Genomic DNA, 15,769 nt, shown 5'->3' on the forward strand with positions numbered 1-15,769 from the left:
AACAGTGTTATAGGACGCCTCGGACCTCCCTGCACTCGTGCTCGGCCCCGGTGGCTCGTGTCGCGGCGCGCAGAGTGCCCGGTGTCACACACTAAAAGATGTCCAATCATTTTATTCATAAGCGACACAGCAGGTCTCATTCGCACGTGGCCTCGCTGCCAGAGCCCCGACCACATCGATAATAATTTACATCTCCATTAAGCACATCCTTCCTGTGACTCGGTGTGTCAGAATAGGGCTGTTTAACCCACCTTTGCCTCTTCACACACACACACACACACACACACACACACACACACACACACGCAGGGTTGTAATTCCTCAGAGCAGCCCGACAGCTCAAATCCAATCCCATTTTCTTGCCTGCTTAGTGTCTGATGGAGAGGATCCCTCCATCTGAACTGTTATTTTGGGGTGGGGGCCGATCCAGGGGCCGTTTCAGGGCCCGTCTGCGTGAACTTTGCATGAACCTCCGGAAAAATAATGTCATGTGATGACAAGCCTGTTCTACCTTCCAGTAAATTTGCGGTGGGAGATGGAGGCCGAGCAGGAGGAAGAGGAAGAGAAAGAGAAAGATGTGGTGCACACGTGTGTGTGTGTGCGTGTGTGTGTGTGTGTGTGTGAGGATGAGTTGAAATGGAGTTTGGTTTTGCGTAATTACATCCATCTATCTTTATATTCCAGCAGCATATCGCAAATTGAAAATACCAAAAAATTGACTGCCGGTCCGGATAGTTAATGATTGGCGGCAACGAGGCCGTGATTTATTGGTTACTTACTGACGTGACACATTTGCATCTTATTAGATGGAGATTACTAGGAGGCCCTTCTCCGATTGCACGATGATGCGGCCTCCTTTTTTTTTCCCTCCACAAAGCGTCTGATGGATTGATTTGATTTGCAAATGTAATCAAACTAATAAGAGGGAAAATACGAGCAATAATGCCTTGTTTTTTCAACTAGCAATCACAAAGGGCCACCCCGTTCCTCAGAGTCGCGGGGACGTGGGGACGCTGTGGCGGGGACGCGGGGACAGGAAGGAAGGTGAGAGTGTACGGGGACGACTTCCTGTCCAATCTAACCTCGCGCTGATGGGTTACAGCAGCTTTAAACAACGGGTATCCCATATATAAAGAGAGACATGCACACACACACACACACACACACACACACACACACACAACTACTGCCAACCCTAAGAGCTGTAATGTGACAACAAACTGAGGTTCGTGCCCGGCAGACTCTAACGCGCAGACTGTCAGTTTTATTCTCTATGAAGGGTGTGTGTGTGAGTGTGTGTGTGAGTGTGTGTGTGTGTGTGTAGTGACAGTTTACAGATTCATTGTGCTTCATGTTTTGCTGATCTGATTCTACAAAAGCAACAAAGTCAATCCAATCCAGACGTCTGATTTATTCGAGTGAACGTACAGGTGTTTACGCAGCAGACAGAGCAGTCAGACGTCACGCTGCTTTATATAACATTTATAAATAACTGTTTGTTTATGCAGTGAAAAATACAAAAGACGGGAAACTGTTCAGCTGTGAAGCGAGAGTGCGTTAGAGTCTCAGTGCAGAGAAAGAAATCGTCTGTATTTCCTGCAGTACAGGACTCGGATCAGGGTTTATAAATCATACAGACAAATAGAAAATATTTATATTCAAATAAATAAATAGAATAAAATAATATAAAGAAAGGAAAGAGTTGATGCAAGTATCATGAACTATATATTCATGCAAATTATATATTTTTTATGTTTTACAAGGTTTAGATTATTTAGTCTTATAATAACAATAATAATAATAATAATAACAATAATAATAATAATAATAATAATAATAATAATAATAATAATAATCAACATTAAACAGACCAAAATCAACTGGTATATTCTAAGTGAAGAATGCGGCTGATGTGTTACTGCGTTCGTCTATTGTTTTCATTGTCTTTTATTAAACACTCACAAGCTTTATATTATTCAATTATTTATTTTATTATTTTAAATTAATATTTTATTGTATTATTTTAAATAGATTATTTTATTGTTATTTAATTTTAATATTTAATATAACACATATGCTTTGATATTTAATATTTAATTGTTAATATTCTTATGACCCTTCTGTCTGTCATATTTATGAAAAATCTAGTGACATCCTCTCTAAAGGTTTTTTTTGTGTGCATATTTATGTGTGTGTGTGTGTGTGTGTGTGTGTGTGTATGTTTGTTTCTTCATCTCCAGGTAATTAATCTCCTTATATCATGTAGACGAGGCAGCTGAAAGGGAAAAACACGAGAGAGCGAGAGGGAGCGAGAGAGAGAGAAAACTCTCTCAAAATAATAATAATAATAATAATAATAATAATAATAATCTATAGAAATGTTCCCATAATGCACTGAGCTCGAAAGGTCAAACATGTCAAGTTGGCTGGAATAACAGACATGAAATGAGCACTCACTGCTTACGGGTTACAGAATTGATGCAGTCTGAATTAAAGAGAAAAAAAAGAGGCGTAAATATTCCTCAGTGACGAGGAATAAACGTGTCGTCTCTCCATCAGGTTCCTGCGAGTCTCACACAGCGTCTGAACCGCGTGCAGAGTGAAGCTTCTAATTTTCCTAACGATTTACGGCCTCACATCCACAAAACGACCAATCTAGAGATTGATGAGATCACCAGACGCCGATGATGAACAACACCCAGTTAGGAAGGACTTACATCACCGCGGCCTCGTCTACACCCTGTAACGCACGTCTATACGGTACTTACATTACTTTCACTGCTTAACACACTCCTTCTCCCTGTCTCCCTAATACACGCACACCCACACACACACACACACACACTTTCTCCAACACATCATTCGCTTTGCTGTATTTCCTTTGTTTTGTTTTGTTTTTCTTTCCCAGACGTTTTCTCTGTCACACTTAATTTAGTGCCTCTCACTTTGCTGAATGCATGCGGAGCGAAACCCGGCTAAAAGTGAAAATTTGATTTGCTAAAAGGAGCTTAGGGCGTCTATTAATCAATATTTGCGGAGTGTCAGGGTGAAGGGGGCGGGGGTGGCGGGGGGTATGGGGGGGGGGGGTGACAGACAGGCCCCCATTTGGAGATTGGCTGGAGAGGGGACGGCTGGGAGGACTAGCGGAGCGTCTCGGGTAGCACAGGGGAGGGGACAGAGTGAAGAGGGATGAGAGTGCAAAGACTACATACTGTAGATGCAAACACGGCCGCAAAGGCAGAACTGGGTCAGAACCGGGTCCGTTATTGAGTGGAACAATGGTTGGATACGACAAGAGAGTAATGATGAATATACGGAGCAAAATCCTGGTGCAAGAATCAGACTGGAAGGCGCATAATCCTTTTATCATAATACCGGTATTGTGTGTGTGTGTGTGTGTGTGTGTGTGTGTGTGTGTGTGTGTGTGTGTTTTATTTTTCTAAAAAACGCTGCAGCCAGTCCCTGCTATAATACCCACACTCCCCACAATCCCCTCTCTTTCACCTCGCTGATTAAGACATTGTTCGCACGGCTAAAAGCACAGAGGAATCAAATAAATAAATGAAGCAAATAATAAAACAAAACAAACCTAAAAACTAAAATCACAGTTCTGCTACTGCCCGAGGCAGAACACACGGCTTCGGTCTGAAGATTTTTCTTTAATTCCCTTTGTGTGTGTGTGTGTGTGTGTGTGTGTGTGTGTGTGTGTGTGTGTGTGTGTGAGAGCCTATACACAGATCAGCCAATAATGATGCCTCAATCAGGAGGTGAGACAGGGCCGAGCGAGCACCTCCACCGTTTTATTTTTATTCATAACAGGGTTTCAGGGTGAATATTCTAATCCTGGACGTGGCACAACAACGCGGCGGAGAGGGCTACCTAATCGTCTTTATTACAGCCTGTGAAAGCTAGACGCAATATGCGACCAGGAGTCTCCTGCCTCGGTTTGTCTCTCACGTGACGCAATTACTAATCCCCACACCACTGAGAGAGAGAGAGAGAGAGAGAGAGAGAGAGAATTAAGTGGACTGTGGACGTACCTCAGTATCTACATAAAAGAGATTAGAGACGACAGGCTTCCATTTTACACCTCAATCACATTGTGTTAGCACGCGCTTATCCGCCCGCCGGCCAGAATTGAAAGAGAACTAAAGAAAAAAAAAAAAAAGTCCCTGAGATAGGGCCCGAGAAGCCCGAGCAATTTCGGCTGCCATAAAGGCGCTCTAATAGTGGGAAGCCTGTCACGCTAAAAAGGTGCTGCTACACGACACGGCGCTCTGTCCGTTCCTCAAGTGAAGCGAAGTGCGACTGGGCCGCTATTGTGTGCTCCCGTGCTCCGATAAGGCCTGTCACAATTACATGACAGTTTTCTATTCTCCAAATTCTATTCTGTTATATTTACAGATAAAAAGCCGTCTTCAATGGGGCTTTCCAGCCTCCGTCTCCCTTTTTAAACCCTTCACCTGCCTGCCTTCTCTGAACGATGACGTCCGTGCGGCTTCTCAAAGGCTTACGGGAAACTCAGACGCCGTGTTTTCAGTTAACAAATTTTACAGATACCGCACCTGAACCCAGAACCCCGAAACCAACATATCACACACGGTATATACATTTTTATGGAATACATACTGGGAAAAGGAGACAAGGAGTGTGTGTGTATGTGTGTGTGTGTGTGTGTGTGTGTGTGTGTGTGTGTGTGTGTGTGTGTTACAAAAGCAATCAGATGAGAGCGAAGGCATGTGAGAGTGTGAAGTAGCTCGAGTCGAGACGTTTTTAACTCGACTGTGCCGAACACAGACTGCTTCATTATCTCGCAGGCCTCGCGGCACAGCAGCGCCTGTAATGCTGAGTGATGTTTAAATTAGTTTACAATTTGGCCTGCTCCTAGCCTAGGACAGATCTTAAACGAAGGCGCTCAGAAATGTCAGCCGCGCTCCTAACCACCGTAACAAATTGTTGCCCGCACGCTGCACGCACCTAATGACTTCAAATTAGCTCCCGCGCGAGGCCCTGACAGTTGGTTACGACGGTTAGCAACACAGCCGCTGTATCATGAGCGCTAAATTGCTTCGCAGCTCTCTCAGGGAGGAATGGAGACCTTCATCAATTTGATTAAAAAAAAATTACTGTACCATAGGAAGCGGCGAAGCGAGCTAGCTTCTGCTTCGACAACACGGCAGCCACACCAGCACATCCGCGTGGGTTAAATAGCTGTTTAGCGAACGTGTGTCCGATCATGTAGGTGAACCGGAGAGCGCGGTTACGGGTCTGCTTAGCTGGTTATCGTGTGTGTGTGTGTGTGTGTACTCAGTGCTCTCTGATAAAGGGTCACTGACATGTTTTTTTCTTGATCAGATTCCTTTCCATCAGACGCCGGAGAAACGCGTGAGGCTGGAGATGAGAGCAGCAGGAGACGGCGGACTCAAGCAGAACTCCAATTGCCTGCTGAGCTCCTGTCATCTAGTTATCTCTCTTCTGCTGAGCAATCGCTCCCAGTCCAGTGCACGCAAACACACACACACACACACACACACACACACACAATGTGAGCTATCTTCACTCTTTATTTAACACTAGGAATAAATGTATGTGTATGAGAGACACACACCTGAACCCCATCAGACATAAACATATCAGGACTATTAGTGATAAAAGCAGGACCCCCAACTGAGGACCTCCAACCACCAGGGGGTGCCATGATTTTTTTTAAATAGATATGTAAAACAACAGCCTGCTAAGTGTATAAAGCATAAAGAAGTGAAAAACAAAAACATTCAAAAAAATGTAAAAAATTTATAATCTTTTTTTTTTTTTTTACATGGAAATAGAAAGCGATCATGGCTAACTATGTACCGAGCTAGTTAGGAGCTGTTTTTGGTTCATTATTTGTTCATGGGCAAATTAATAAACTATGAACTCCTGCTAATAAAATAATGCTAGTTATTATGAACTAAATTATTCACTGGTTAAATTTAACTCTAATTTTAGGCATGAAAGGGGTTTACAAAATCAAAAATAAACCGCTTTGCAGGTGATGATGCGACAGCTCAGGTATTTGTCTACGGTTCGGAAGGTCCGCAATTCAAACCAAGTTACCACTTTTGGGCCCTTGAGCGCGGCCCTTAACCCTCAACTGCTCAAATGTATAATGAGATAAAATTGTAAGTGGCTCTGGATGGGGGCGTCTGCCAAATCCCGTAATGTAAACCCCACCAGCTATTTTTAAGAAATAATGCTCCCCTCCACATGTGTGTCTATTCATACTTTTTGCATTTACACCATAATTATTAATATAAAGTCATGCACACACATCAGACATCCTGCATGGCTAAAACTCTGTGTGCTTTCTGCTTAAAATCCTCTCTGTAGTGCCGCAGAAACGAGCACAAGAGAGACAGGAAGAGGTGAAGGAGAGCGCCGCTCGATGTTAGCAGTTTTTGCTCATGGATGGAATCAGATCCGGGCTGCAGGGTAAGCCTGGAGCAATCTGGCTCCAAGCCACAGACACAAACGTCTGCTCTCACATCTCATGACACACTATGAACCCTGAATGCCACTCTGGGGCTGCGCCATACCTGATGCCTGATGTCCGGTGATGGAGCAGCATCATCATCATCAGCACCAGATACACAGCACTGGTCCAACCCAGTGGCTTACTGTACGGAGGTGATCACGATGTACGGCATTAAAGAAATGCATTAACATCATGTAAATAGATAAACACTGAATCTCCTGACCTTGCTGTACACATCACTGTCCATCTCTTTGTGTCTGACCGCTCTCATCAAAAAAGCAGCACGTAAAACTCAGCTCAGACGGAGATTAAATGCAAAAAGACCGCCTTTGTTAAAGAGATCACTGAAAATTTCTCATTCTGCCTGCTCGAGATGGGCAATAAAGCAGTAGCCAGGGACAGAGAGAGAGAGAGAGAGGTGGGGGAGATGGAGTGAGATCAGGAGGACCACTTGTCTCAATCATGGTCGCCGGAGCCATTACTGCTCACTGGTAATGTTGTCCTTTCAGTCTGTTCAGCAGCTCAGGTGAGCAGGAGGGAGAAAACGCTTCAGTTCTGCTGGTTTAGGTTTCAGGGCGAGGTGTGTGCTGGATTTAGTCTAAAACTTAACCAACTGATCTGATTTCCTCTGTGCCATCACAGAGAGAGAGGAGGGAGGGGCTGCTCACTGCTGAGTGTGTCAGTCATGGCTGGTGTGTGTGTCAGAGTGTGTGTTGGAGTGTGTATGTGTCAGCCTTTGTTTGGCTGATTAACAACATACTGTATAACACATAATAGTGAGGCGTTATCGTTCCTATAATAATATAACAGACAATCTCTGAGATATTATACTGTGTATAGATTAAATACTTAAAAATGTTCATTGTTGGTACGATAAAGCATTAAGTCAGGAACTGGTTTATATGCAACAGACAGGAAAGGAGTCTCCAGTGTCAGCGCTTTGTAACGTCTAACACAAGAATGCTTCGTGAGTTTGTGCTTTAAGGCTTAGTAACTTCACAAAAGATTAAAAAATAGACAGTGTTGTAAGGGAATGATATTTTCTGTAATGTTAGTCATAAAGGATAAAACATTCCTGGCTATAAACACTTCATAATACGTAAATTCATGTAATCATCTGAAACTTGCTGTGTTGCTTGTGTTATTTACATGATTACACACGATAACAGGGTTAGCAATGTCACACTTCTACGGTTTGCGGTTCGAGTCTCGCCTCTGGTCTGTGTGTAAGGTTCTCATTGTGCCATGTATACAATATATACAGTGGGGCAAAAAAGTATTTATTCACCCACCAATTGTGCAAGTTCTTCCATTTAAAAAGATGAGAAAGGCCTGTAATTTTCATTATACTATCAAAACATATTAACTATGAGAGACAAAATAAGTAAAAAAAATCCAGAAAATCACATTGTAGGATTTTTAATCAATTAATTGGTAAATTATGGTGGAAAATAAGTATTTGGTCAATAACAAAATTTTATATCAGTACTTTGTTATATCCCCTTTGTTGGCAATGACGGAGGTCAAACGTTTTCTGTAAGTCTTCTCAAGGTTTTCAAACACTGTTGCTGGTATTCTGGCCCGTTCCTCCATGCAGATCTCCTCTAGAGCAGTGATGTTTTGGGGCTGTCGCTGGGCAACATGGACTCTCAACTCCCTCCAAAGATTTTCTATGGGGTTGAGATCTGGAGACTGGCTAGGCCACTCCAGGACCTTAAAATGCTTCTTACGAAGCCACTCCCTCGTTGCCCGGGCGGTGTGTTTGGGATCATTGTCATGCTGAAAGACCCAGACACGTTTTATCTTTAATGGTCTTGCTGATGGAAGGAAGTTTTCACAAATCTCACGATACATGGCTCCATTCATTCTTTCATTTACACGGATCAGTCATCCTGGTCCCTTTGCAGAAAAACAGCCCCAAAGCGTGATGTTTCCACCCCCATGCTTCACAGTAGGTATGGTGTTCTTTGGATGCAACTCAAGTCTCTTTCTATATTAAGTTCTATTTTGGTTTCCTCTGTCCATATGACATTCTCCCAATCCTCTTCTGGATCATACAAATGCTCTCTAGCAAACTTCAGACGGACCTGGACATGTACTGGCTTAAGCAGGGGGACACATCTGGCACTGCAGGATTTGAGTCCCTGGCGGTGCAGTGTGTTACTGATGGTAGCCTTTGTTACTTTGGTCCCAGCCAAAGGTCATTCACTAGGTCCCCCCGTGTGGTTCTGGGATTTTTGCTCACAGTTCTTGGGATCTTTTTGACTTCACAGGTTGAGATCTTGCGTGGAGCCCCAGATCGAGGGAGATTATCAGTGGTCTTGTGTGTCTTCCATTTTCTAATAATTGCTCCCACAGTTGATTTCTTCACACCAAGCTGTTTACCGATTACAGATTCAGTCTTCCCAGCCTGGTGCAGGTCTACAGTTTTGTTTCTGGTGTCCTTTGACAGCTCTTTGGTCTCGGCCATAGTGGAGTTTGGAGTGTGATTGTTTGAGGTTGTGGACAGGTGTCTTTTATACTGATAACGAGTTCAAACAGATGCCATTAATACTGGTAATGAGTGGAGGACAGAGGAGCCTCCTAAAGAAGAAGTTACAGGTCTGTGAGAGCCAGAAATCCTGCTTGTTTGTAGGTGACCAAAAATTATTTTACTGAGAAATTTACCAATTAATTCTTAAAAAATCCTACAATGTGATTTTCTGGATATATATACAGAAATTCTATTACAGTATTTACTGTATATACAGAAATTATCTTTGAGCAGTATAGACGGTGTATAAGTGTGTGTGCTTGTGGAGTGCTAGAGGTTGGGTGCTTAGGAGAATAACTTCCTCATGAACGTTTGCGTGATGTCATTGTGATTAACCATCGGCCGTAATAAGGGTGTTAATGAATATGGTACTGATAGTAGAGACGACTTTTTATTTCAGTGTGTGAGTGTGTGTGTTTATGTGTGTAAGATCTTGTCCCTACCTGGGATGTGCTTGGCCCAGCCGATATTGACCACCAGCTCTCGGTCTGCCAGGTCACACAGCGTGGTCAAAGCCTTGATGTCACTGTCGGGCACGGTCGGGTCCGGCATGGCGTAGATCTTCTCGGGTTCAGCCACCAGCAAGTGTGACACGATCTTATTATCTGCAAGGCAGCCAAAGGGGACTGTATTTGAACACCAAGGGGAAAACACAAGAAAAGAACAGGATTATACGAGCATGCTCACAAAGAAACGCCATTGTTCATCAGCAAGTAGTTCAGCAGCTCAACAGGAAGTATTGACAGGGCTGTTCTTCCTCAAGCAGAGACCGATAGAGTCGTTAAAACCGGGGTGAGTTTTCTTTTCTGAACGAATGCTCGGCCTTATTCGCTCTGACACAAAATTGAACCGCATGCCTTTTTTTTTTTTTTTTTTTTTTGCTGCAGGTGCTGATGTTTGAATGGATTTTATCTTCTCATCCTTTTTTTTTAATTCCATCCGAAGATAGAGTGCTAAATAAACACTTAATGATTTGTTACACAATGGGGTATTTGTAATAACATTAATAACAGATCACGTCGCTGGATGTGACAGACGTACCACTAATTTAGCATTTAATCTTCTAGATCAGGGCAGTATGATAAGAAGACACAGAGCGAAATGGTACAGTGTGAGTATAATTATGATGATAACAATAATAATAATGAAGCTGGAACAGAATAGAAATCGCTGACGTGTGAAATCTGAACACAGACACAACATATCACTAAATTAAGCCCTAAGTCTTTATTTCAAGAGAATAAGAGAGAGATAAAAAGAAAAGGATTGTGGGGGGTGGGGTGGTGAATCAATTGGCTCAGGCTCTTCAGTCCAGGAGGAAAGAGAGAGAGAGAGAGAGAGAGAGAGAGAGAGAGAGAGAGAGGTGCTATCTCTAGGTAAATCTTATTTAATGTTTCCCTAATTAGAATCAATGCAACCCAATTTCCAAAGCCCCATGCCTTTGTTATGTGCAAATAATCGATCAGGAAGGCAGTGGCCACGCTCTTTCCCCAGCTCCCTCCTCATCTGTTTATAGAAGGGACAGGACGGGAGGGGACACGGGAGGAGTGTGAGGCCACACGTGACACGCAAACGCGCACACATACTCTCTAATGCACTTCCAATAAAAGGGCTTAGCAATTATATACAAAGCTGCGCGATAAACATGATAAAGATTAGCCTTAATCTGACTTTTAGTCCGGGTTTGGTATCTATAACCCTGAACTGAAAGAAAAGAAAAAGTAGAAAGAAAGAAAGAAAGACAGAAAGAAAAGGGGAAAACACAAGAAAAGGATCAGGGGAGAAGAAAAGCTGGACTGCGAGAATAAGCTTTGGAATAAGTTGCTGTGGCGAGATGACAATAAAGCGACCCCTGGCAGGCGGGATCGACAGGATTAGATGGAAGGTTATTCCGTGGCGCTGTGTTTCGAATATGATTTCTGCAGCTGTAATAATTGTGATTATTTCGGCCGCTATCACGCATAAAAGCATATTGTGTTCCAGGAGAATATGCTAGCATTAAGTAAAAAGGCTTTAGGGCCAAATCTGTTAAGCGCCGCAGCGCTGTGTGTTTGCCGAGCAGTCAGACGGCGAGGAAGAGCCGACGATTCGGGTTTGATGTCTTTGCCAGATTGGATTTAATCCGGATTAGGTCTCTCTCTCTCTCTCTCTCTCTCTCTTACACACATATATATTCACACATACTATAGATAAGCCACTGTATGTATACACACACACACACACACACACACACACACATACTGACCTTTTCTACTCGTTCTGTCACATCTGTGCGTATCTTTCTTTTTACAGTAGCACAGACAGTGAGGTCAGTAATAATGTAATGTTTTTTAAGCTTTATTTAGTTATCAGGATCGTGAACTTATTATAAAATTACAATATTCTGCATATTTGTTTATATTTATACTAATATATGGAATTATTATTTTATTAATTGTAGTTAGTGATTCTTTAAATGCCGTTAATTATATGATAAACACGTGAATTATGGATCACATCGTTCATTCTTTCACACTGGGTGATGCAGGGAAGATGGAGGAGACTTACATGGCTTTTTGGCCGGCAGGGCAAGCTGTGGGTTGAGATAGGGACTGTTCTCTGCGTCTATCCGGCGTTTGTATTTCTGTCTGCCTCCGCGCACTCTGTCCAGCCGCACTCCTGAAAGACAAAAACACACACAACAAGCAAATCATGTTATTTATCTCTGTAGGATGTTACTCAAACCAGATAAATTTAATACATCAGCTCAGAAGGTCGGAAAGGTCACGTGGTGGACGAGGGTTTGTTCAGACTCTGATATGAGCGTTAAGGTTTTCTGCAGCAGGATTGTTTTAATAGCGTTGCACTGTCACTTTAAAAAGAATTGAGGGCAACGAAGAGCAAGCGCTGGGTTTAACCCAACTGAGCAGCAGCTGTCAGTGGCCATTTCAGAGCCGTGGACAGGAGATGGCCAGCTGCTGACAGATAGGGCCACGACCGCTCTCTCCATGTGACGTCCGGACACACACCTGCCCGTCTCCCGCCATCTCACACTGCCTCGCGTGATTGTCACCATGTCAGTTAGTGTGTGTGTGTGTGTGTGTGTGTGTGACTTCAAGAACTGTCGAAGATGTAACCTCTGTGCGGATGTGAGTGTTAACCTGTGTTTATGTTTCACATTTATATTTCTCATATTCATAAGTGACCAGTAGTTACTAGTGCATTGCTAAGAACAAAAACAATGCATAGGTATCTAAAAATATGTATAAATGAAGCATATAAATCACAAATAAAAAAAAAGAGTAGATTCTGGTTCTCCTGTCAGCGTCAGGAGGTTTCGTCTTGCTCTTTCTCCAGTGCATGCCTGAACCTCCAGCGAGACACGATTAAATAAATATTCACAATTCATATGGACCTTGGGATCGCGGGAGTCCTGTGGGTTTGGACATAAATCCCCCGGGTCCAACCTTTAAATCTGCCCCTGTCTCCGGAGGACCGATTGAAAATGCAGCACCATGTCTCCCCGGCCTGCCGTCCTCTTTCACACTCTTTCCTTCTCATAGTTTTCCTCCCATCAGTCTACGTAACTGTCAATACTTTGTCTCACAACTACACCATTAAGAGCCAGTAACTCAGTGAAGCGCAAAAAAACCCACAACACTCAGATTCTGCTTTTTTTCTTTCTCATCAGCTGATGTGGCCCGAGACCTAAAGACCTGTCCTTTGCTTTTAATTAATTGACATATAAAAGAGCTTTAATTTAATTACACAGAGCTCCCTAGAGGAAACAGGACGTTCTGTTGAAATCTCCTGAAGGCAGGGTTTCGGTGGAGGTGATGAGGAGAAGTATGATCATGGACAGCTCTTCATGCAGGTGGTGCTGTAACGAGATGCAATATTCATCCTTCATGCGTTATCCTAAAACATTTCTGATTGGGAGTGACTGACCCTATGTGAAAAAGTAATTGCCCCCTAAAACCTACTAATCAGTTGTGCCACCTTTGAAAACAAGCTATTTGAGATAATTAGCAATGAGTCTTTGACACTGCTGTGGAGGAATTTTGTCCCACTCTTCTTTGCAGAATTGTTTTAATTCAGCCACATCGGAGGGTTTTTCGAGCATGGACCGCCTGTTTAAGGTCAACACACTGACTGAGGAAATTCAAAACGGTGCTCATGCTGTATATTTAATCCATGAGATAAAGGTCAGTGTGTATTTTGTGTGATGTGTTCTGGTTAGAAAACAGTTATAACGCTTTGGGATATTCCCTAATGAACACTAATCATCTCTGCACTTGTCACGGCTGTGGCGTTCACCCAGAATGTCCAGAGAAAGAGAAATTCTTGATACTGATTGTTTTTTTTGGGGGGGGTCATATTGAACAAACTGATAAACTGGACCAGACATCAGCAGGGTCGGAGAGTGTGATAAAGTGTATTGTGTTAATTTGCTGCTAGCGCGGGCTTCCTGACGCATAACGCCATCACCTGCAGCCCTTGCCACATCTTATCTCTTCCTCCCCCTCCTGCGAGCCTCTCATCTGCTGCCTGGCTAATGCTGTCCAGATTTATGGGGCTTTCATTAGCCTGGTCGGATTACTGACAGTCCGGGCCCAGTTTACTGCGACACCTCGGACAGCTTGAGAGGAAAGGGGCTCTTTGTAAAACAAAACACACTCGGCATTAACAGGTCGGGATACAGAGCCGGACTTCTCATGTTTCCTTCTGTTCGTAAGATCATGGTTAACGTTACTGAGATTTTGGTGGAAGCCCCAGCCCCTAATCAATACACACAGGAAGTGACATGAGGAATCAGGGAGCGCCAAATACACATCAGGTGCACGGTGCGTAAAGAGAAAGGCTGCAATTCTTTCCTCGCTTGTGGAAAATGAGTGACTGAGTTATATCTCCAGCACTGGAGGCGTGAGTTCCTTCCCTAGACACCGGGGCTTATTCCATAGCTGTGCTTTCATTTCCCCATCTCACTCCACAGCCTGAAAATCAAGACTAACAGGTGCCTCGACACCCGAAAGTGAGGCAAAGTGAGGCCACACAGGGACATACAGTGACAGATACGATCCACGTGTCCTGTGACTGGTCTTGGAGCAAGCAGGCGCCGTGCTGCACGTGCTCCTACATGCTGCTAGATTGGGTTACAAAATCTACACGTGCGGACACAAAAGGCTGCTGCCTGCTTGTCTGAATGTATATCTATAGGCTGGTGTAAAGCGGCATTGACATACAGCACCGCTTCATAGCCTGCGTGCTGCCCCGGATGCCCTCTGCCCGCTGTTTCACTACAGAGTACCTGGCACATGGGGTCGGGGCGGCACAGGACAAGGACAAGACATGATTACACACAACGTTTATGGGAAGAAGTGTTCCCAAGGATGTCTTTACAGAGATGTGTACCCCACCCTGACACACACACACACACACAGTGGGGCAAGAAAAATTAATTCCTACACCAGTGTAAATCCGCACCACGTTACAAGATGCTTTCGGGTTTTTAATTACGCTTGCAGACACGTGTCTTGTTCAGAGGCGCGAATGCAGGCATTTTTATTTCCACCTGATTTTTAAATGATCCACCTTTTCCCTCCCTTTACGAGAACCTCACAGATGACCATAAACATCTTACGAGGCTTGTTTTGAATTTCATAGGTGGCGTGGAATCCCAGCGAGCTGTCTGCAACGCTTTTACAGGGGAGTGTTTGCGAAGCAATCAACTCACTGGCAGGTTTGGAAAAAGAGAGAGAGAGAGAGAGAGAGAGAGACGCTAATTAATCGAACGTGGTCGGAGACTCTTGACGTCAGGGGCCGTGTGTCAGAAGGGGAAAGGAAAGCAAGATAACCAGGAAAATAAGAGAAAGTGAGTGAAAAAGCTGTCCTGAGGCCTGTGATAAATCAATAGTATATACGTTTTTTTCTTCTCTTTTTCCACTGAAGGGCGACTATCTTCTTCGGTTACTTCAGTTACTGTAACCAAACCAATCGCTGTCTTTCTGGGAAATTGACAGACCCTCCGTCCCCCGACATATATATATATATATATATGTCTGAGATATTTTATTAGTGGTGGAATGATGTGACGGGCCGTGCTGTGAATTAAATACAGTTTGCCTTTGGCAGGTTTTCGATAGCCTGCCTTAATATAACTGTATCTGCCGTAGCCGGAGTGGCCTCTAAAGCATCTTTGAAATAACGTGTAGGCCTTGGGCTATGGAATAAATGAGTTGCTATCTCTTAAATTATGAGGTAATGGATATTTATGAGTAACAATAAAATAAGACAGTATTTTGCGGTGCAGCGGCTTGATTAGGTTATTAGCGAGAGCAAGCCTAGCGCGGTGTACGCGGCGGCAGCGGAGCTCGTGGAGCGCGGGTCACGGCAAAAACATCTTACCACCCAGTCGAGAAACGGCATTTACTGTACAGCTCACGTCTACGGATTACAGAATACAGATTGTGTTCCTCAAATGCTCTCGAGTTTACATCTTCCATCCAGGATTTTAAGCTTCACTGAAACTGAGATCGTTTTCCTGAAAATAAGTTAGTTTTCATGTCCTGTCTCCTAAATAAATAAATAAAATGACAGGGTGAGGTGAATCTGGGGGTCAAACATGTACTAAGGTCAGGCAGATTGAGAGCTGTGTGTGTGTTTGTGTGTGTTGCTGTATACATGCCTTCCATTACTGCTTGGCTTAAAATAGCCTCGGCTACATTAAACTTCACCACATCTGT

The 15,769-nt window shown here is 43.6% G+C and overlaps 1 protein-coding gene across 6 annotated transcripts in view; it reads right to left on the bottom strand.

Moving 5' to 3' along the window:
- esrrga (estrogen-related receptor gamma a) overlaps window positions 1-15,769 on the bottom strand; it is a 63,275-nt gene that overhangs the window by 13,656 nt on the left and 33,850 nt on the right. For 5 of the 6 annotated variants that reach the window (XM_053510475.1, XM_053510474.1, XM_053510477.1 and 2 more), the window contains 2 exons: window positions 11,595-11,705; window positions 9,491-9,673 (listed from right to left, as the gene is read on the bottom strand). In XM_053510475.1, coding sequence (XP_053366450.1) covers window positions 9,491-9,673; window positions 11,595-11,705 — 294 coding nt within the window. The remainder of the gene's footprint in view (window positions 1-9,490; window positions 9,674-11,594; window positions 11,706-15,769) is intronic. The other variant, XM_053510476.1, reaches the window with a different exon arrangement.

This window comes from Clarias gariepinus, chromosome 13, assembly GCF_024256425.1.
Source record: "Clarias gariepinus isolate MV-2021 ecotype Netherlands chromosome 13, CGAR_prim_01v2, whole genome shotgun sequence".
Lineage (NCBI taxonomy): Eukaryota > Metazoa > Chordata > Actinopteri > Siluriformes > Clariidae > Clarias > Clarias gariepinus.